This window comes from Daucus carota, chromosome 1, assembly GCF_001625215.2.
Source record: "Daucus carota subsp. sativus chromosome 1, DH1 v3.0, whole genome shotgun sequence".
Taxonomy (NCBI): domain Eukaryota; kingdom Viridiplantae; phylum Streptophyta; class Magnoliopsida; order Apiales; family Apiaceae; genus Daucus; species Daucus carota.
In genome coordinates this window covers 43,484,810-43,508,279 of record NC_030381.2, presented here as the reverse complement: position 1 = coordinate 43,508,279, position 23,470 = coordinate 43,484,810, and the positions used below count along the sequence as shown (strand labels likewise).

Below are 23,470 nucleotides of genomic sequence, written 5' to 3'. Positions count from 1 at the left end.
GATCACCTGGCTATATTTGCTGAGCTGGAACAATTTGAAGCTAAAATTGAAGCTAACAGTTCAGAAAGCAGCAAGCTGCCAACAGAGAAAATGAAGAATCTTGCACTCCACTCTACTGTCAGCAGGCTGGAATCAGATGAGGAAACAGAGTCAGATGAGGATCTAGCTCTTATGTCCAGAAAAATCAAGAGAATGATCGAAAAGAAGAACAAAATGAAGCGAGAAAAGGGCAAAGCTTTTGGTGCCAAGAAAGATCCAAAAGATGATGCATGTTTCGAATGTGGCAAGAAAGGACATTTCAAAAGGGATTGCTACAAGCTGAAAAACAAGTCTAAGCCGTCTAAACAGCAAGCTGATTACAAGAACAAGAAGAAATCAAAGGCACTTCTCACATGGAGTGATGATGAAGACGAATCAGCTTCTGATGTTTCAAGTGATGAGATGGTTAACTTGGCTCTTGTTGGTCTCGATGGCTCAATAGAGACAACCGATTCGGATTCAGAGACTAATAGTGAGGTACATTCTATTAATTCTGAATTACATTCTATTGATACAACATCTTGTGAACTAACCATGCAGGATAAGAGTTGTCTATCAATTATGGAACTCATTGATCTAAAGAATGAGAACTATGAGCTCGAGAAAGAAAATGTTCATTTGAAGAAAGTCATAGGTGATTTCTTGAATGAAAAGAGTGCCAAAGCTAGTAGTGGAATCATTGCTACTCTCAAGGAACAGATCTCACAACTTGAAGGGAACAACATGCAAATCCAAAGAAGGAATGATACACTTATGAAGGAACTCAGCTCGCTGAGAGCAGATCTTAAAGCTAAGGATGCAAGCTTGGAGGCATTCGAGTTAAGCAAATCCCAAAGCTTAGCCGAAATCTCTATTCAAGCTGAAAAGATCAAGTCATTGGAGCAAGAAGTCAAAGATCTTCAGAAAGCCATGGGAAAGTTTGTTCAAGGAGAAGAAAGTCTCAAATCTATGATGAAACAAGCTAAAGGTTCTCATGACAAAGGAGGCATTGGTGCAGCTTCTACATCCACATCTTCAATGAGATATGAAGGGAAAAATGGCATTCCATATAATTATGCCATGCCTTGGGTGACTTGTCACAAGTGTGGAAAGAAGGGCCATCTTGCAAATAATTGTCCAATGAAGAATACTCAATCAGCAAGCTGGAAAAGGAAGTCAGCTCACAGACAGTATGCTGACAACAGAAACAGACAGAAGACAGCTCCTAGACAGTATGCTGATAAGACTGGCAGAACATGGAAGAAGAGTTCTAAAGTGGCCCAAATGTGGATCAAGAAATCTGATCTAAATGTTCTATATGTTTTATCATCTAACACTGCTGGACCCAACAAAATTTGGGTACCAAAACGTTGAGTTGTTTGTGTTTGTTTTGTAGGTTTGTCTCGTGTCTAAAGTAAAGCCAAATCAATGAATATTGGATAGTGGATGCACTAGGCACATGAGTGGAGACAAATCTCAGTTTCTAAGCTTGAAGATGAAGAAGGGTGGTCGTGTCACAATCGGTGATAGCAAAACTCTTCCTATTCTTGGCAAAGGAACTATAGGTAATAGTATCATTTCTATCAACAAGGTACAATATGTTAAAGGTCTTACTTATAACTTGCTTAGTATAAGTCAGTTATTTGATGATGGTCATATTGTTAACTTTGGTAAGGATGAATGTACTATACTTGTTGGTGCTAACAAAACTCCTCTAGTTGCAAAACGAGAAGGAAATATATATGTTTTGAACTTTGAAGAACAGGAGGCAGGTATTTGTTTAGCAGCTGTGGATAATAATCCAGAAATTTGGCATAGAAGGCTTGGACATGCTCATATGGATCATCTCAGCAAGCTGTCAGCAAAGAAGCTTGTTCGAGGACTACCAAAGCTTAAGTATGTCAAGATGGAGACATGTTCTGCTTGTCAATTGGGAAAGCAAACAAGGACTCCACATAAGGCAAAGAAAATGGTATCTACTTCTAAACCTTTAGAGCTTCTTCACTTGGATCTCTTTGGTCCCGAAGCTTATAAGAGTATTGGAGGTAAACAATATGCCTTTGTTATTATTGATGATTATTCTAGATTCACTTGGGTATTATTCTTGCGTACTAAAGATTGTGCTTTTAGTGAATTTGAGAAACTAATCAAGTTGCTTGAGAACAAGCTAGATACAAGACTTGTAGGTATTCGAAGTGATCATGGTGGGGAATTCCAAAAGGACTTCATTACTTATTGTGAAGAAAGAGGAATCTCACATGAGTTCTCAGCACCTCGCACACCTCAGCAAAATGGAGTTGTAGAGCGTAAGAACAGGTCCTTACAAGAAACAGCTAGGACATTGCTGCAGGAGAGCAGGCTGCCAAGAAGCTTTTGGGCAGAAGCTGTCAACACAGCATGCTATGTTCTTAACAGAGTGCTAATCAGGCCAATTCTCAACAAGACTCCTTATGAATTGCTAAGGAAAAAGAAGCCTAACATTAGCTACTTCAAAGTCTTTGGATCTAAGTGCTTCGTACTCAAAACCATTGATAGGGATGGTAAATTCGACTCTAAATCCTATGAAGCTATATTCTTGGGTTATTCTTTAACAAGTCGTGCTTATAGAGTGTATAATCTTGCTAAACATACTGTTGAAGAGTCTATTGATGTTTCATTTCAAGAGTCTACTGATGATCTTGCAAGGGATGAGGAAGAATGTGCAGGTACAGGTACTAGCAGCAAGCTGACAGTGCAGGAAACTGGAAATCAGCAAGCTGACAAGTCAACTGCCACAACTTCAGAAAGCAATAAAGCTACTGAATCCACTCCATCTCTTGAGGAAACCTTGGATAAGATGTCAAAGCTTACATTGGATGAATCCAGAGGTCATACTTCATCAGCAAGCCAAAATGTTGTTGATCAGACTCCTCCTAGGCAGACTACAAGGAATGAAGAGGTCATAGCTCAACATAATCTACCAAAATCAACTAGAACAGTGAAGAATCATCCTCCTCAGTTGATCATTGGAGATAAATCAGCTGGAATCAAGACAAGGAAAGCTCAAGCCAACATTTGTGCTTATGCTGCCTTCATAGCTCAAGAGGAACCAAAGAATGTTCAAGAAGCTTTACAAGATGAAAATTGGATCATGGCAATGCAAGAAGAACTCAACCAATTCGAAAGATGTGATGTTTGGGAACTTGTAGATCCACCAAAGGATGCTTCAATTGTTGGAACCAAATGGGTGTTCAAGAATAAAGTTGATGAATTTGGTACTATCACTCGAAACAAAGCTAGACTTGTTGCACAAGGATACAATCAGCAAGAAGGGATTGATTTTGATCAAACATATGCTCCAGTTGCAAGATTGGAATCTATTAGGATGCTGTTGTCATTTGCATGCTACAAGAAGTTCAAGCTACATCAAATGGACGTCAAAAGTGCATTCTTAAATGGATATCTAAAGGAAGAAGTCTATGTCAAGCAACCACCAGGATTCGAGGATGAAAAATATCCCAACCGTGTCTACAAGCTCAAGAAGGCACTTTATGGATTAAGGCAAGCACCTCGATCATGGTATGAAAGGTTAAGTGAATTTTTGATCAAAAATGGTTTCATTAGAGGTAAAATTGATCCTACTTTGTTTACTATCTTCAAAGGTCAAGATATATTAGTTGTTCAAATATATGTAGATGATATTATATTTGGATCTACTAATGATTCTTTGTGTAAGTGGTTTTCAAAGTGCATGCATAGTGAGTTTGACATGAGCATGATGGGAGAGCTCAATTATTTCTTGGGACTCCAAATTAAGCAAACTCCAGAAGGAATTTATGTGCATCAATCCAAGTATATCAAAAATCTACTCAAAAGATTTGGATATGAGAATATCAAGGCGAAATCAACACCGATGAGCGTTGTCAGCAAGCTGACAGCAGATGAAAATGGTAAAGATGTTGATATTCGAATGTATAGAGGTATGATTGGAAGTTTACTTTATCTTACAGCCTCTAGACCTGATATTATGTATAGTGTTTGTGTTTGTGCTAGATTTCAAGCAAAACCAAAGGATTCTCACTTACAAGCTGTTAAAAGAATATTTAAATATTTAAGTGGAACAATTACTTTGGGCTTATTCTATCCTATCACAAATGCTTTTGATCTTGTTGGGTATAGTGATGCAGATTATGCAGGTAGTCAAACTGATAGAAAAAGTACAAGTGGTGTTTGTGCATTTTTGGGTCAAAGCTTAGTTTCTTGGTTAAGCAAGAAGCAAACTTCAGTTGCTCTATCTACGGCTGAGGGGGAGTATTTAGCAGCTGGTAGCTGTTGCTCTCAAATGCTATGGATGAGACAACAATTGAAGGACTTTGGAATCAAATGCAAGCAAACTCCTATCTTTTGTGACAACACAAGTACAATCAACATTTCAGAAAATCCAGTCAATCATTCAAGGACAAAGCACATTGATGTTCGACATCATTTTCTGAGAGACAATGTTGCAAAGGGTGCTGTCAAGTTAATATTTGTGGCTACAGCAGATCAGCTAGCTGACATCTTCACAAAGCCTCTTCCTGAAGAACGATATGTCGTGCTGAGAAGGGAATTGGGTATGTGTGATGTGCAGTCAGCAGGCTCTTAAGCATGGTCCGGGTACTATCAGCTTACTACTAGTACTTTACGTAATATTTGTTTATTTTGCATGCCGGTCAGTTTAAGTGTTAATTTGAAATCTGTGCTCTTTAATGATATTGCCGTTGTGTGTTTAGAAAGTTGAAATTTTCTGTTGAATTTTGATACGTGATTATGTGCTTATCTGTGTAATTTATGTTAAGTTTCAAATTCAAATTAGTTCAAATGGATATATATATGTGATAAGAGATAAGTAGTGTTAACATCTTTTAACTCATTCGGTTTATAATAGATTAACATGAATTATTTTAGGAATATCACTTCGTTTAATTTTATTCCTAAAACTACTCCCCTGATAATTGTTAAAAGAGTGTTAAAAACTCTACTCACTCCACACCTTTTCAACTACTTATACAACCCTCCCCGAGAAGCTAGGGTTTTCTCACACTTTCTCCGAAAAGGTTTTGTCATCACCATAGCAACAATCGGTTTACGGCTCGCGATGAGGAAGAAAACTAGGGCAAATGTGAAGGCACACACTCCTCAGCCATCCTCTGTCTCGCAAAAGCGAAAGCTGGTTGATGAGGAAGATGAAGAGTTCGTGACTGTTGAGAGCGGTGATGAGATTTCTGGGGTAAATCGAGATGAGATTGGAATCGAGTCTACTCAGAAGAAACCCAAGTCCGAGATGTTAGCTGTTCGAGGTCTCGCCGGCCGAAAGGTTATCTTGGGTAAGCCCCTTTCTGGAAAAGCCTTTTATAATTGTGGGATTGTTAAGTTGTTTGAGGACCTAGGGTTTCAATCTTTTCTGGTTGATTTGCCTAAGTTGTGTTACCCTGCTTTAGTGCGAGAATTCTATGCAAATCTTCAATCTACTGGGTCTGATCAATATGTGTCATATGTGTCTGATGTCAAGATATGTTTATCTTCCATGTTTTTGGGTGCTATTTTGCGAGTTTCTCCATCCACTGTGTCTGTTCACACCAAACGCGGTCCGAAAAATATTGAGGGTTTTTCTCATCAGGATCAGTTGAAGATAATCACTGGTCTTGAAAGTGTTTCTGAGGGTATTTTTCCATCTACTACACAGTTAGTACCACTAGCACAAGCCCTGTTCAAGCTGTCAATTGAGAATGTGAGTCCTAGGTTAGGTACTAGGTCCAATTTGTCGTCACAGGATATTGTTGTTGTTTCCATGATTCTGGCTGGGAGAAAGTTTGATTTGCCAGACTTGATTCTGAAAAATATGATTGATTCTGTGGAAGGGAAGTCTTCTGGTGGCTTGCCTTATGGTTTACTGTTGACAAGAGTTTTTGAATGGTTTGGGGTTTCGTTTGCTGGTGAAGAGAGTGTGATGGCCAAAGAATTTCTTGATGTCAAATTCTTGGCTCAGTCAAATCTAAAGTTGGATAAAGATGGTTTGTTGGTTGTTGAAGTACCTTCACCCCCACCTCCTGCACAGTCTGTTAATGTCATTGATCTGGGAATTTCTGCTCAAGAAATTCAAGAATACATGGATGAGCTTCGAGCAAATCACAAGGAGGTGTTGGCTGGCCAGAAGCAGTTATCTGAGAAGATGGTTGAGTTGAATTCTCAGTTTGCTTTCTGGAAGGATATGATGTTTGGGGCTAGGACTTCCACTGCTTCTGAAAAATGCAGCTCTGGAAGTTTTGCTTATGAACTCTGCAAGCGGATGTATGGGTCAGGTGGTTCTTCTGATGTCAAGGCCACTTTTACTTCAGAGGATGATGTTACTGATAGCCCACAGCCGAGAACATGTCTGGAAGCTTTAAAGGAGGCTGCTGGCACAGACTCCAAGTATGCTGCTGCAGGGGAAGAGATGCTGGCTAGGAACGCGGTTGCGGCAGAACTTGCCAAGAAGTTTGGACTGGAGAAGGATGATCAGGACAAGCCTGGAACTTGATTTTCTCACCTTTTTAATGATTAAGGGGGAGGAAATTAGGAAATTAATAATACTTTACTTAAGTTTGTTTAATCTGCTTAAGTACATTATTGGCCCTAAGTTTAATTTGCTTTAAGACTAAGTTGTTTGGTTTGAATTTGGTGATCTCAGGTGGTTTATCCTGAGTTAAGTTGTTTAAGTTGTTTTTGATTGGATAATATTTTGGATACCAGGTGGTTTATCCTGGTTAGGATTATTTTTAATTATCTATGCAAGTTGCTTTGATTAATTGTTTCTGTGTTAGTTAAATATCTGTAATATTGCATGCATATCTGTGAATTAGATATTTGCTAGATTATATTCTCTGTGATAATTGTGAAAGTTTAATGATATTAGATTGCTATATTTAGGGGGAGTTTATTACTTTTCCTAATATAGTGTAATCATCAAAAAGGGGGAGATTGATACTCTCAAGGTTTTGATGATGACACTAACAGCAAGCTAATAACATGAAACTGATATGTGTTAGCATGCTATCAAAGGTTGTTTATGCGGACTAACAGTATTTCAGGATGTTAGCATGATTATAGCTGTCAGCAAGCTTACAGGGATATTTACAAGCTATCAGCAGGCTAACAGCGTGAACAGAGAATCAATCGGATAAAGATCAAAGTCTATTTTCATGGAGATTTAATAGGAAATGACTTTGTAAGGATTCTAATATTTATATATATCTGATATAAATATTAGAGCTCAGTTTTATAAAGAGTTTCATTCAAAAATGTTTTTCTAACAGATAGGAGATTTTATTTTCAAATTGATCTTATCTTTAACAAACTCCTATTTTGTTTCAAACGGGTTTTAGTTTAAATTTCTTTACTGAGATGATTTCAAAAGTGGTTTATCTTTTACTCAGTAATTTTACTTCATTCAAACGTTCATCATTCAATTCAAATTTAAACGTGAGGTTGTTACCAAGATCGTTGGGAAATTTGTTGGATTATGACCGTTGGTATGATGTATATAAACTTGAGTGTGGTTTCGGTTTTCATAACAAGGAGAACACACCAAGCTTTCTGAAATACAACTCTTTACATTGCTAAATCTTTTGTTGAGCTCTAGTACTTATATTTGCATATATATCTATATCGAGAGTTCATAGTTTCGGTTGTATTACACTTATTCATTGTATTGTTCAAGGTGTAATGTTTTGTTGCTGTGTATCCAGCTTGTGAAACAAGGGAACAAGGGAACTAGTTAGCTAAAAGAGTATACTTGGGAAGTATAGGTCTTGTTAGGCTTTTGGTTCGTGGTTCAGGGGTTTCAGCAGGCTGATAACAGGAACAAGGGAGAAAGGGAGTTATATTATTGAATCTTGTAATCGTTGACATTTCTTGATTAATAATATAATCTCTTACCAGTTGGTAGGGGACCAGGACGTAGACCATTAGGGATAGGGGTCGAACCTGGCTAAAATTCTTGGTGTTGCTAGCATACTGCTTTACAATATCTGCATTGCATTTATCTTATTAGCAGGCTAACTGTTTACTCTGAAAATTAACAGCAGGCTGTCTTTGACAGATTAATTATTCGGTAACTTATAAAAATCGGGTATATTAGCCATAACACCTATTCACCCCCCCTCTAGGTGTGTAATTTCATCTTATTTAAGAGCAGTGCTAAACATTAAATGATATAATAGAGGTGAGTCGATGTTTTAATTAACGCTGATAAAGGAGGTCATTCCGATACATGCATATTAAGATTATGGGTTTTAGGGTCATGTTTGGGAGTGCTGTTAAAAATTGTTGTGTGATCAGAAAAAATGCTGTTGTAGAAATCAGATAATTGTTTGGTAATGTTTTTGATATTGCTTATTTTAAATTTTAATATAATAAAATATTTTTTGTGGTGAGGTTTGATAATGAAATTTGTAACAGATTCCTGCAAAAGCAGAAAGCAGCTTTTTCCAAAAGCATGGGAGGACAAAAAGCAGCTTTCCAGCTAAAAACTGCTGTTCAGAATAGCTGCTTGTAGATTTACCAAACAGTTTTTCACCTGTTTTTTAGCAAAAAACTGTTGTTGCTCTGCAACAGCAACCCCAAACAGTATCTAGTAGATGGGTGTCCATAGACACATGCTCTATTATGTGTCCTCTTTTGACTAGTACAAGGTCAATTTGACCAAATTTCAACCATTAATTAAAAAAAATTATTAATTATTTTAAAAATCTGAAAAATGGATTTTGAAGGAAATTAGATATATTTTCTAATAAAGTAAGTTTTTTAATCTTTTGAATTCAGATAATATATATAATTTATGGTTAAAATCTAATCAATTTAACTATTCATTAGTCAAAACAAGACATATAATATGAGATGGTAGGAGTATTATTGATGAGTTTGGTGTTTTTAATTGGAAGACTGTGTAAATGCAGGGGTCATCCTTATTAGATGACCAATAAAAATGCAACAAACTCATACGAGTTAGTTTTTATTGTGTGCACATGACCACACTATAGAAAAACAGTAAAATTATTCTATCTCCGGCTGTCGATAACAAAGAACAAGTAGCCTTTAAATGTAACAACGTGAATACCAACCATCAAGCTAGCAAGGCATCTGCATGCTCCTGTACCACCTCCCAAGCTGCACTCACATGACTATAATCTGTTAAGGTTGCTCCTATGGCAAAACGGATTACATAAACCCCGTCCAACACCGCGTGACTCACGTAGATTCGACCAGACTGATTAACCGACTCCAACAACTTCTCGTTGATCTCATTCACATCATTTTCACCACAACAAACCACTCGAAAACAGACCATAGCAAAAAGTCTAGGCACCACAACTTCAAATCTTTGGTCCATTGCCACCAGCCCTTCAAAATACTTGGCCATTTCCACATGAACCCTTATAAACTCCCTTAGCTTCTCAACTCCATAGCTTCTCAAAACAAACCATAATTTCAGTGCTCGAAATCGCCTGCTCAGCATTATCTGCCAGTCTTTATAGTCCACCACCTTGTTGGATTCGCTAGCATGATTCCTCAAGAACTCGGGGTAAGTCGAGAGAGATTTTATAAGAGCACTCGGGTCATTGACCCAAAGACAACAACAATCCAGAGTTGTTAAGAACCACTTATGTGCATTCATACTAAATGAATTTACATTTTCTAAGCCATCAAGAAAGTGTCGAAACTCGGGGCAAATACAGGCACTTCCAGCATATGCAGCATCAACATGAACCCATAATTTGTACTTTTTCGCCACCTCTGAGAGCGTCGCCAATGGATCAACTGCAGTCGATGGAGTCGTCCCGATGGTAACACACAAAAACAGAGGAATTAGCCCATTTTGGACATCAGACAGAATTTCCAGTTCTAGTTGCACAGGACAAAGCTGAAAATTCGACGATTTACTTGTTTTAATTGACCGAAAATTCTTGGGTTTTATCCAGAAATTTTGGCAGCCTTTAACAAAGCAGAATGAGTTTGATCTGAGCAATAAACAACCAACTTATCGAAATTCTCCATCCCCTGTTCCCTTAATGTTCTGTCTCTGGCCGCCACAAGTGTACACAGCATAGCTTCACAAGTAGTCCCTTGCAAAACGCCACCGCCACCACCCGAAAAAAGAAAGGCTTCGGGGAGTTGCAGCATTTTTCCAAGCCAATCCATGACAATGGTTTCGAGCTCGGTTGCAGCTGGTGAAGATATCCAATTAAAGCCGACGACATTAAAACCGTTAGCAAGCATTTCACCAAGAAAACCAGCTGTACTACCACAAGAGGGGAAATAAGCAAAGAAGTTAGGACTTTGCCAATGCGTGATGCCAGGGATTATATTACTTCGTACATCTTCAAGAATTTTCTCTATCGGTTCAGGGTCGTGTGGAGCCGAATCTGGCAAAATTTCGCCAAGATAACCGGGTGAAACCTGGCTTCTGACGGGAAATTTTTCGATGTTTTGATAGTAATCCGCAAGAAAATCGATAATTAGGTGGGCTTGCTTTCTAAAATCTTCAGTATCAAATGTATTCATTGGGAAATGGGAAGATAATTCTTGAGATTGAGAACTGAGGAATTATGATTTCAAAGTAATGCAGGGTGAAAGCTTACTGAGGTATGAAGAATTCTTCAGGTATTTATAGTATGGCTAAGCAAAAAACCGACCAATTAAACAGCAATAACGATCCGGAACCGGTAAAAATCAAATTCTATAAAACTGAACCGAAATCACTACCGAAGTTTAGTGTTTCTGAGTTTGGCTTTTACATAAAGATATTGCCCTCTGAAATATTAGCATATATATATATACCAGTAACCAGCGGCACCATGTATTTTTTTTTTCCCTAAACCTGTTACTCCCTCCGTCCCCTCCAATTAGGGGTGTACACGGTTCGGGTTGGGCGGGTTAGCGGAATTTATCGACCCGACCCCATTAAATCGGGTTTTCAAAATTTCAACCCAACCCGAACCGTATAAATTTGTAACCCAAACCAATTTGTAGTACTTCGGTTTGGATCGGTTCGGATTGGTTTGGTTATAATCATCAGTGTCAAATAGGTCTTCAACATCAAATTTTTTACACTAAAAATTACTTTAACAATCTTGTCAAAGACATAAAATTGAATTTAGTTAAAAAAATAAGTAGTGACAAATAATAAACAAATATATTCATAAATTTAATCTCATATTCTCACTCATAAATTTATTCTCATATATATTTAAATAGCAAACAAAAATGAATATATTAAATTTAGGGCACACAAATACAATAAAACTAATTGGATTAGGCTAATATGTGATGAGATGGATAAATTCAATATGTTCTCATATTTTTCAATCGGGTTGGGTTGGATCGGTTTATAAAACCCGAAACCCATGTCCAACCCAATTAAATCGGGTTAATACTATTTCAATCCAATTATTAATCGGGTTAAAAAATTTCGGATTGGATCGGCCGAAATATGATCGGTTTGGATCGGGTTGGTCGGTTTCACCAACCCGTGTACACCCCTACCTCCAATTCTTATCGTTTAGAATGGAGGGTTCGGCACGCATTTTAAGGCTTATATAAAATATAGCTCCATACATTATTTTTAAAATTTTCTTTTTCTGAATAAAAATCTAATGTTTAAATTTTTATACAGAAAAAAAAAATTATAAAATATAAGTTATATAACTATATTTTATATGAGTTTTAAAATGCGTGCCGAACAGTCAATTTCAAACGATAAGAATTGGAGGGGACGGAGGGAGTATAAAATTAAGGAACCACATTTGAAAAGGAATCATATTTGAATCAATTGATGTTTTGCTGAAGTGAGAATTTTACAAATATGAGTTCAAAATTGATTACAAAGTCTGACTACATCTATGGTCGAGGTCCCTGGCTTCCGTATGTTAGGACTAATTACGAAGCCTACGGGTTCTTGGCGGTTGGATCAATATCCAGTACCCAGTGAACCGGACCGAACCGACCGAATGCCCTATCCAGTGGTTAGGATTATAATATACGTTGAACGCTTAAAAACTGTTGTACGAGTATGTATTAAAATTTTGTTACAATCCTGACTGCCGGATATTCAAAAATTTATAAACTAAATAACAGGTTCCCGACAAACTTATGTTAGGGACCTCGACCTGCATCTATTATGCCTAAAGTGTAGTACTACATCTTTCTAAGCGGCTTGATCGTACGTGGAATTGTTTGCGATCTAAACGGAATCATTAATTCGATTCTAGTCAATTTTTTAAAAACCGAATATACATATGACTCCGGTTTTAATTTTTTTAAAACTGAGATGAGCCAACTCATGTTCTCCCCCGATATATAGCTAGCCATTGGTTGATCTAGATTGTAAGCCTTAAGCATCATGTTCTTGCAACAAAGAAGTCAAGAGTTAAGTGATTTTACAATGTTTTTATAAAGGCGGGAAAAAAAATAAAAAGTTCATAACACGAAACTTTACTTAATTTGGTACAAATTTTTGTTTGCAAAGCATACCAGACGTAGCCGTGACCGTTCGTTAATTCATTAGGTACATGTAAACCTCCCTCAATTTGTGGATATAAATAAGAGTCCTCAGCTAATTTCAGATACAGACTATATGATGTGAAGTAGTAAATAACTCCGTACTACCATACTTCGATTCGATGGTCTGCAGTGCACAATTCACCGTTAAGATGTTCGGTAAAACATTGTCAACTCAAAAATTAGAAAATATATATTGACCACACAAAAAGACTAAAAATGTGATTCAAACTTACCTGCAGTGATCGAAGAATGAAAACATGTAATATCAGTCTGCTTTTATGACCTTACTTTCTTTTGTCTACAAACTAAAATCTTTAAGGGAGGACCTAACTATAATGAAAAATTCGGATAATTGGATTGGTTTCGGATCGATTTTTTTGTACTATGATCTATTTTTTGTTATAATAAATTTTAGCATGTGTTTGGATGGATCTAATTCAATTCATGTCTAATTTTGGTTTTACATGATTCGTGTCAGAGGCTTAAATAAGTTTTCTAATGATTTTCGTAGAATATGTTTTGTGAAATAATATACTTATAATTTTTAATAAATTATGTGATCTCCAAAGCAATAATATTTATATAATTTTTTTACTGGTATATATGTGTTTTTTTCATAATAGAGTACTGAAAAACTAGGCAATTAATTAGGCCGCTAAAATTATATTACTAATATTCCCTCCATCCCAAATTAGATGAGTTAGTTGACTTTGGGCATGTAAGTTAAGGTGCATTGACTGTGTGGTTCCGAAATTTATTTTCTTAATATTTCTCTTGTAAACGGAAATTTCATATATAAATTTTTATTGACAAAAACAAAATTTTAAAAATAAATAATGTAATTATATGATTGATAAACTTTAAAATGCGTGACCGAACCTTTGATACATCTGTCAACTATCAGTTAAAAACGTTTTATTACAGCTCGAATAGTAGTATCTGCTTAATTAACTACTATCAACCACTATTATTCGTGAAGTTAAAACTGTCACAACTAGTCTCCCTCAGCAACAATGAAGAAGTAAATCCTAACCTCGATTTCACCATATCAAATTCTACAAAATTATCTTCCAGCTGATAACCCCCAACAATGATCCCATACTTTTGGTTAATCCCACCATCCAAAAACCCTAAGCATGCAGTATTGTTGTTCACCGGCACCATTAAATTTGGCTCGAAAATCCTCCAAAACACAATTTCACTCTGCAACATCAGATCCACAAATGGCATCCCTGGTCTTGTTAAACTTCCCGTCTCCTCTGCCGTGCTGAAACAAACTCGAAACGGCGCGACCTCGTCCACTAATGTATTATTTGCAGCAATAGCCTCGCGGATAAAATAGTTTGTTACCGAATTGTATACAGAAGTTTCTAAGATAGTGTAGGGATTAATGGTACTAAACTTCGTTTTAATTTTTGTGTAAGATGAGTTTAAGGGGACGTGTCTCCCGTTTATTCTTATGTATCGAACATTAATCCAATATTCGTGGGGATCTGAAAATTCACGGGCATTTTTTGATGTTATAGCCAGAGGAGTGTAGATAAGTATTTTGGAAATGTCAATGCCGGGGAAGAATACATAAGGCTCCTCTCCTATGAATATAACACCGTTAGAGTTAGTTGATGGAGATAAGCAAATGGCGAATTTTTCGGTAAAATTGTACTGATTTGCGAGCTGTGTTGGTAAGGATAATTGGCTGTGGCCAAGGCCGAGTATTCCTGTGGATCCACTAGGAAGACCTTGTAATAGAAACTCCGGTGCACACCAGAAGACGAACCTAGGAATTGATGTTAAATTTGTGGGGTTAAGGCCATTGGTGGCGCGGAGGCTTAAGACGTCGATGCTCAGACTCCCGGATGAGATTTTGCTTGTGATGACATTTTCAGCTGTGATCATGCAAGTGTTGTTGCTACATTGTGGTTGGATGTTGAGAAACTTGTGTGTGAGTGAACATAGGGGGGATTTGCATTGAGCGGATCGATACGACGAGGAATTGTATCTTGAGTTGTCACAACTGACCCACAGAAAGGGTCCTCCAAGATTGATGACAAGGTTGATGGGTACTAAAGGAGTTCTTTGGTAAAGAGTTGTTAGGTATTGTGAAGTTGAGGAGTGTTTTGCAATGGGGAGGACTAGGGTTTTGATAGGTGAAGAAATGAGAGGGAGGGCAAGAGAGGAGATGAGGAGAAAGTATATATATGTTGGAGTGCTATTAGAGGCCATGGTTACAAAGAAGAAAGAGCTTGAAAGAGTAGTGAGAAATGTAATGTGGCTTGTATGAATAGTGAAAGGGGTAAAAGTGAACAAGTATTTAAGTAGTTGGCTTGATTGAATGAGAGGGGGGAGAATTGGTGAGCCAATGTTGTGGCTTGGCTTTAATGCAGTTGTAGTGGATGAAGTTTTAAATGGGCATGGTGATATTGATACTTTAAGAGTGTACTGCTGTTGTCTTTTCGAAAAGTAGAAGTGTAGTTGGACCCAGCAATTTTCTGCACAAACACAATAAATGAACACAAAAATATTAAGTTTGTTCTTTGATTTGAGACGAAAATCAACAGTAAGATCTTATACCCAGTTTAGTTGTTTAGTTTATGGGCGGTTCAGGGCCCATGATCCAAACATCGTGTGTGTTTTTTGGACCTGCATGAATATATATCCAGTTTGGTTTATTGGGTTTAGCTAGATCTCATGATTCAAATGCTGTGGACCTGTGGTTGTCCTTATGAACATGCATGAAAACAGATAAATTAAATTTCATTGCTGCTTAAAATATAAATGTTGAATTCGGTTGAATTTCAGTACAAAAATGGAACCAAAATATATTTAAACATCTTAAATGATCATATTTGTCGAAGTTTCAAGTTCCGAAGCCTCGAGTTATTAGAAAAATGGCTTGTCAAGATCATATTTTATTCCAACACAAACAACAAACAAGATTTTAATAGGTTAAAATTGAAAATCAAGTTGGCAGCAAGCTATATATAGTCATATAGATCACAATCGGTTACCTTTTTGGGCCAGATAGAGTCGATTAACCAGGGTTTTGTCAGAAAGATGGAGATCAAAGGAGCATATAAATTTGCATATACGTGTGTTTGATTGTTACTCTACAAAAATAGGAGCATATACAATTGCTTTGTCACAAAATATAAAATTTTAAAAGTTTGGACAATTGTCTCCGCCAGAGATTATAGGACCGAGACTATAAACCCGTCTCCCCAAAGACCATTTCAATATGCCAGCTCAGACGACGACTTGATAATAATTAGGAGTAAAACTGTAAAAGTGTTTAATCTTTAGAATGCTGTTCATAGACCATGTATCTGGTAATTGAAGAGGACTTTAAGATCGGCTCACACCAGCTCCTTCATTGCAACCCCACTTTTAGTTGGGGTCATTAAAGCCTAGCTAGAACGTCAACATTTTTGTAACTTTTATGAGCATTTAGGAATCAATTTAGAGAACGGTTATCTGGTGTGTGCTCATGTGCATATGCTAAGTGCGGAATTTTATAAGTTTGGAAGATTTTGATCAGCTCTCATATATTAATAATGGTGGATTCCCTGCAAATACAAAAACCACACCAATCAAAACCTCCCAAACTTATCAAATTCCGCGCTTAGCATGTGCCCATGGGCACACACTAGACAAACCTTTAGAGAAATAAGTTTGATTCTCATTATTTTTCTCCGGATTTGATTCTCATTATTTGGAGAAATAAGTTTTAAAAAGCATGGACGTGCGTGGCATCAATTTAGGAATCTTGTGATTTCTGACCTCTTTCAGGTTTAAAATGTTATCTTTGATTTATATTTATTACTTTTTAGTTCTGAAATATTTTAACAAAAACTAGTTAATATAACATATAATGTGTAATGCTAGTAAATTTGATGATGGAAACTCTAATTGGATATCTTTTATTAATTGGATATTTAATATAAAATATTATTACAAATGATGTTATGACTTTTCAGTGCTTTTACTTATCTTTCGAAAAGAAGCACTCAAGTCTCAAAGTAAACTTTGAAAAAATGTAAGACAAAGCCAAATTATTAAATTAATATAGATATATAATTCTTAATTTATCAAAATGTTGTTACTAAATACACACCCTTGCTTCACAATCATAGTAAAAAATATGATTTATTTCACTTTGAACAAACATTTACACAACCAAAAAACTGGCATGACACTTTCTCAAGAAATTAATGACCACGACTGGCATGACACTTTCTCAAGAAATTAATGACCACGGATATTAGTTTGTTTCTATCACATGAGGAGAGGAATGCTCTGCTTGTGGTTGAAGAAATTGAGAGGGTCAACTACAGACTTAATCTTCACTAACCTATCAAAATTATTCTTGTAATACTTCTTCCCCCATATGCTTGCCTGTTGAAATGTCCTGCTTCCTATCCCGAGATCAGCATCCCTGTAATTCACGTATGAAGTTCTAGGGTTCTTGGTCACGTATGGAGCATAGTATTTAAATAAATCATTAATCCACTGTAGAGTTGCTTCCTCATTTTGAGCCAGAGTCACGGCCATGTTTATCATGTACAAGACACCAGGACGATGGGGAAATGGAAGTGCAGACTCTGCAAACTCGTTCATTATCCCACCGAATGGCGTATACTGAATGAGCGTGGTTTGTACTGGTTGCTTGAGCCACAAGTCCCATATCCCATTAAGTCCTTCCAACGAAATTGGTTGTGTTGTGAAACTCGACTTTATCTTGACACTATTTCTTGGAATGGCTGTTTTGTTGAGTAAAATTGTTGGATCAGTCCCTACGGGAAAGCCTGAAAACATTGGAGCCGTTTTGATCCAACTGGTTTCGGTACAATCGTCTCTCACCAAGCCTAACTCCGGGAAATATTTTTGCATGATTGGAAGTAAGGTGTCGATTTTACCAAGATACAAGCATTGGAAGACGAATCTGACGGTTTTCTTATCTTGGCGGGGACTTGAGTTGCTTGTAATAGTATCAACTACAACTCTAACATCCAAATCTCTTGGAAACACATTGGCAGCTGTGGCTTGCCATTTTTGAAATAGCGCTGATCCATTTTGTTCCAGAGTTCTTTGGACCGCGAAATAGGTCACTGATTTCGGGACAGGAACCAACTGTAATTTCAACTCGAGAACAACACAGAAACTAGCAGGATCACCACCTCTAATGGCCCAAAACAAATCTTCTCCCATGGATTTCCTGTCAAGAATTTTCCCATTGTAATCCACAATACGTGCATCCAATGTATTATCAGCAGACAGAGCATATTTTCGCTTCAGCATACCGTATCCTCCACCCCCAAGAAGGCCAGTAAGTCCAACACTTGACAATAACCCCGCGGGGAACGCAAGAACATCACTTTTTTGCGAAATTCTATAGTAAAATTCCCCAAGGCTAATACCAGACTGAACCCATGCAGTGCTCGTTTTCAAGTCTATGTTAACTCTGTTAAAATTAATCATATCAAGTAACACAAACGGCACTTCAGCTGTATACGAAACACCTTCGAAATCGTGGCCTCCACCACGAGTCCGAACGTTCATGCTATTTTTTCTAGCGCAGTAAATCACCGTTTGGATTTGAGTTTCCTCAATTGGTGTAACAATGGCTAGAGGTTTACGGGTTCCGGAAGTATTGAATCGAAGGTTTTGCAAGTTGAGCTGCAAAATAGGATTGTATGAGGCATTGGCTGGGGTGAAAACAACTTGACTAATAGATTCTGAGTTCTTGGCATATTTGGTTAAACATTGAATGAAACGTTGAGTGCTATCAGCAGAAGTTTGCAAAGAAAAGGATGAGAAAAGAATAAGAAGAATAAAAGAACAAAGTATTGAAGAAGTTGCCATATCTGTATGTTAGAGATGAATATGCTTTTGATATGAAATGATTGATACGAAGCTAACTATTTATAGAGTCTCGAGCGTTGATGAATGACGACTCGCTTTCGTGGTAAAGACTGAAAAAATTAATTTCTTTATTGAAGTATGAAGTTGGATATCGTGTAATTGCATTCTCACGACCATTTCGTATCATATTAATTGCTGAGCAGAAGTCGTCAAATCGTGAGAGCTTAGAACGTTTGTCCTGGCTTTAAACTGTTTTTAATTTTAAATTAAAAAATATTTATTTTTTAATAAATTAAAAGCCAGCTTAAAATTAAATAAGTCAGAAACTGACTTATAGTCAGAATTTAGTTTGAGATAATATTTTTAGCGACTTAATTTTTTTTTAAATTTTTTTGATAAAAATTATTCGTAATACTCAAGTTGCCCATAAATCATTTTTATTATTATTATCATTATATATTTAATAACTCAAGTCAAAATTAGCTAATCAAACATTTTAAACTAGCAGTTTATCATACAAGTAACGTTAAATCATAAGTCACGTAACCATCCAACAAATGAGCTCCTTTAAATTGAAAGTGAGGTTTTATATTTTATTTTATTAGATTAGATGTATGTATATTTTGGTCAAAGTTATTTAAAATAAATCAGTTTCCGGTAGTTTTTGACCTATGAATAATATCTATATCTATATCATATATCTACATATATGATATACTCCTTCCGTCCCAATAGGTTATATACATTTGACGTAGACACGGAGACCAAGAAAAATTGTGAAAACTGAGTAAAATTAGATGAAAATGGGTAAAATGGTGGGATACATTTGTATTTAATTATAGATTTGTGATAGTGGAGGAAAGTATTGGGTGTAATAGTGTTTATATTATTATAAAAAGAATATAGTGGAAGAAAGTAGTTGGTGTAATAGTGTTTTACATTATTAAAAGTTGCTATTTTAAGAATATATAGAAATGATGGAACATCCCAAGAAGAAAACAGTATGGAAATGACCGGGACGGAGGGAGTAACAAATAAACTATTATTCCAGAGAAAATGGTAATGTAGATAATTTGATGGGTCACATTTTAATATAGCACACGTGATCCAGAGCAGGCTTAAAAAAAGTATATGTTCTAGATATATAAATATTTATTTGAGGTTATATATACCGAATATTAGCTGGAATATATCGTGGGAGAAATTTACGTGAATCAGACAGAACAAACATAACAATGAACTCTACGATAAGCAAGTTGAGGCATGAAGGATTGGATTTAGAGTCAACGGTTTGTATTGTTTGATCATTTCGTTACGCGGCTGACCAACTCGGTCTGCAATCGCGCCTCTACTGCAAATTTAGAGGAGTGTATTGGATTGAGATTTTAAAGTATTTTTTTGCATTCATCAAATCCGAGGATATTCGATTGGGATTGTTTGAAATCCATTAAAATCTTGAGGTATTCAATTGGGATTTTAAATTATGCTACAAAATCTGGTGGTATTCAATTGGGATTTTAAATTATGCTTTAAAAACCGATGGTATTCAATTGGGATTGTTTAAAATCCATTAAAATCTGATGGTATTCAAATGCTGATGGATTTTTTTTCATTTCATAAAATGATGGATTTTGTGTCATTCTTCAGTGTATTTTAAGTTTTTTGAAATCCCATCAAATTCAATGGGATTTTGAAGCATTGTACCTAAATCCTATCAACTCTGCGACATTTCATCAAGAATCCGCACAAAATCAAAATCCCGTACAATTCATTAAAATCCATAGACTAAAAACAATGCATTAAAATCCCAATCGAATACACCCCCGTTAGTTGTGTCAACTCACATTTACATGTATGCTTTATCATTTATTTTTATCTTCAACTCGGAAGTGTTTCGCTGATTAAGTTCATTTTAACTATTCAAAGAAAGTTTATTTTATAAAATAAATTACAGTTTTCCTAGCTAGCTTGTGTGTACACAAGCAGTGGCGGAACACCAGATTTCAGTAGGTTAAAAAATTGAAAATCAAGTTCTCAGCAATGCTCTATATATAGAACACAATGGGTATCCCTTTGAGCTGGCTAGAGTTGATAAATTACCAGGGATTAATTTGTCAGAAAGATGGAGATCAAAGGAGCATATACATTTGCACATATGTGTGTTTGATTATAGGACAGAGACTATAAAGCTGTCTACCCAAAGACCATTTCAATATGCCAACTGATCAGACGACTTAATAATAATTAGGAGTAGAAGTGTTTAATCTTTAGAATGCTGTTCATAGACCATGTATCTGGTAATTGAAGAGGACTTTAAGATCGGCTCACACCAGCTCCTTCATTGCAACCCTTTTAGTTGGATTCATTAAATGCCTAGAACGTGAACATTTTTCTAACTTTTATGAGCATCTCTCCGGATTTGATTCCCTCTCTTAGGAGATACTCCCTCCGTTCTTAAATATCTGCCTTTTGACTTTTCGGCACACATTTTAAGGTGCTTTGACTACATAGGTAGAAATGTTATTTTCAAGTATTTCATTTTGTGAATAAAATTGTTGATATAATATTTTTATTCAGAAAAAAAATTCGAAAATAATATTTTTAACTCTATAGTCAAAACACTTTAAGATGCGTGTCAAAAAGTCAAAAGGCAGATATTTAAGAACGGAGGGAGTATAAGTTTTTAAAAGCATGTACGTGCGTGGCATCAATTTAGGAATCTTCGGATTTCTGACCTCTTCCAGGTTTAAAAATCATGTTACCATCTCTTATTTATATAATTTACTATTTTTTAGTTCTGAAATATTTTAAGAAAAACTAGTTAATATAACATATAATGTGTGGTAGTAAATTTGGTGATGGAAAAATATTTTAAGAAAAATATTTTTATAAATGGTGTTATGACTTTTTAGTGATAAATTACTTATCCTTAAGAAAGAAGCATTAAAAGTTAACTTTGAATAGATGTAAGACAAAGCCAAATTATTAAATTAATGTAAATATATAATTCTTACTTATCGAAATATAGTTACTAAATAATATTTTACTTATATATTTATTATTTATTATATAATCAAAAAAGTCCTTAAAATTTTAATATATTAATGGGCCTATTAACTGAGACATTCTTACTTCACAATCATTGGAAAAGATATGATTTATTTCACTTTGAACAAACATTTACACAGCCAAATAACCATGACACATTTTCTCAAGAAATTAACTAACCACGGATACTAGTTTGTTTGTATCACATGAGTAGAGGAATGCTTTGCTTGTGGTTGAAGAAATTTTGAGGGTCAACTACAGACTTAATCTTCACTAACCTATCAAAATTATTCTTGTAATACTTCCTCCCCCATATGCTTGCCTCTTGATATGTCTTGCTTCCTGTTCCGAGATCAGCATCCCTGTAATTCACATATGAAGTTCTAGGGTTCTTGGTCACATATGGAGTATAGTATTTAAACAGATCATTAATCCACTGTAAAGTTGCTTCCGCATTTTGGTTCAGAGTCACGGCGATGTTGATCATGTACAACACACCAGGACGATGGGGAAATGGAAGTGCAGACTCTGCAAACTCGTTCATTTTCCCACCGAATGGAGTGTATTGAATGAGCGTGGTTTGTACTGGTTGCTTGAGCCACAAGTCCCATATACCATTGAGTCCTTCCAAAGAAATTGGTTGCGTCGTGAAACTCGACTTTATCTTGACAGGATTTCTTGTAGGGGCCGTTTTGTTGAGTAATATTTTTGGATCAGTTCCTACCGGAAAAAATGAAAACATGGGCGCCGTTTTGATCCAACTGGTTTCGACACAATCCTCTCTCACCAAGCCCAGCTCAGGGAAATATTCTTTCATAATCGGAAGTAAGGTGTCAATTTTACCAAGATACAATGACTGGAAGATGAATCTAACTGTTTTCTTATCTTCGCGGGCACTTGAATTGCTTGTAATAGTATCCACCACGACTCTAACATCAAGATCTCTTGGAAACACATTGACTGCTGTGGATTGCCATTTTTGGAATAGCGCTGATCCATTTTGTTCCAGAGTTCTTTGGACTGCAAAATAGGTCACTAATTTGGGGACAGGAACCAACTGCAATTTCAACTCGAGAATAACGCAAAAACTAGCAGGATCACCACCTCTAATAGCCCAAAACAGATCTTCTCCCATAGATTTTCTGTCGAGAATTTTCCCATTGTAATCCACAATACGTGCATCCAGTGTATTATCAGCAGCAAGAGCGTACTTTCTCTTCATCATACCATATCCTCCACCACCAAGAAGGCCGGTAAGTCCAACCGTCGACACTAAACCAGCCGGGAACGCCAGAACATCACTTGTTTGAGAAATTTTATAGTAAAATTCCCCAAGGCTAATACCAGACTGAACCCATGCAGTGCTTGTTTTCAAGTCTATATTAACTCTATTATAATTAATCATATCAAGTAACACAAACGGCACATCAGCTGTATACGAAACACCTTCGAAATCGTGGCCTCCGCCACGAGTCCGAACGTTCATGCTATTTTTTCTAGCACAGTAAATCACCGCTTGGACTTGAGTGTCCTCAACTGGTGTAACAATGGCTAGAGGTTTACGCGTCCCGGAAGTATTGAACCGAAGGTTTTGCAAGTTAAGCTGCAAAATAGGATTGTATGAGGCATTGGCTGGGGTGAAAACAACTTGAGTAATAGATTCCGAGTTCTTGGCATATCTGGTTAAACATTGAACGAAACGTTGAGCGCTATCACCAGAAGTTTGCCGAGAAAAGGATGCAGAAGTTTGCAAAGAAAAGGATGAGAAAACAATAAGAAGAATAAAAGAACAAAGTATTGAAGAAGTTGCCATAACTTTATATCGTTGTGGATGAAAATGTTTTTGATATGAAATGATTGATACTAAGCTAAGTATTTATAGAGTCCCGAGCGTTGATGAATGGCGACTAGCTTTCGTGGTAAAGACTGAAGATATTATTTGTTTTATTGAAGTATGAAGTTGGATGTCGTGTAATTGCATTCTCAT

The 23,470-nt window shown here is 36.3% G+C and overlaps 3 protein-coding genes and 1 pseudogene across 3 annotated transcripts; all 4 read right to left on the bottom strand.

Annotated features, from left to right (window-relative positions):
• Positions 1–9,087: 9,087 nt before the first annotated feature.
• On the bottom strand, positions 9,088–10,789 carry LOC108199297 (tyrosine decarboxylase 4-like; annotated as a pseudogene).
• A 2,661-nt stretch (positions 10,790–13,450) lies between these two features.
• Positions 13,451–14,858, bottom strand: LOC108197853 (probable aspartic proteinase GIP2). Its single transcript, XM_017365577.2, has one exon. It carries the CDS (start codon positions 14,797–14,799, stop codon positions 13,534–13,536), a length of 1,266 nt encoding a protein of 421 aa, XP_017221066.1. The 5' UTR covers positions 14,800–14,858; the 3' UTR covers positions 13,451–13,533.
• Positions 14,859–16,703: 1,845 nt separating this feature from the next.
• Positions 16,704–18,463, bottom strand: LOC108194301 (berberine bridge enzyme-like 24). Its single transcript, XM_017361253.2, has one exon. It carries the CDS (start codon positions 18,433–18,435, stop codon positions 16,849–16,851), a length of 1,587 nt encoding a protein of 528 aa, XP_017216742.1. The 5' UTR covers positions 18,436–18,463; the 3' UTR covers positions 16,704–16,848.
• A 3,114-nt stretch (positions 18,464–21,577) lies between these two features.
• Positions 21,578–23,342, bottom strand: LOC108212320 (tetrahydroberberine oxidase). The gene has a single exon (XM_017384053.2). It carries the CDS (start codon positions 23,294–23,296, stop codon positions 21,686–21,688), a length of 1,611 nt encoding a protein of 536 aa, XP_017239542.1. The 5' UTR covers positions 23,297–23,342; the 3' UTR covers positions 21,578–21,685.
• Between the last annotated feature and the right edge of the window lie 128 nt (positions 23,343–23,470).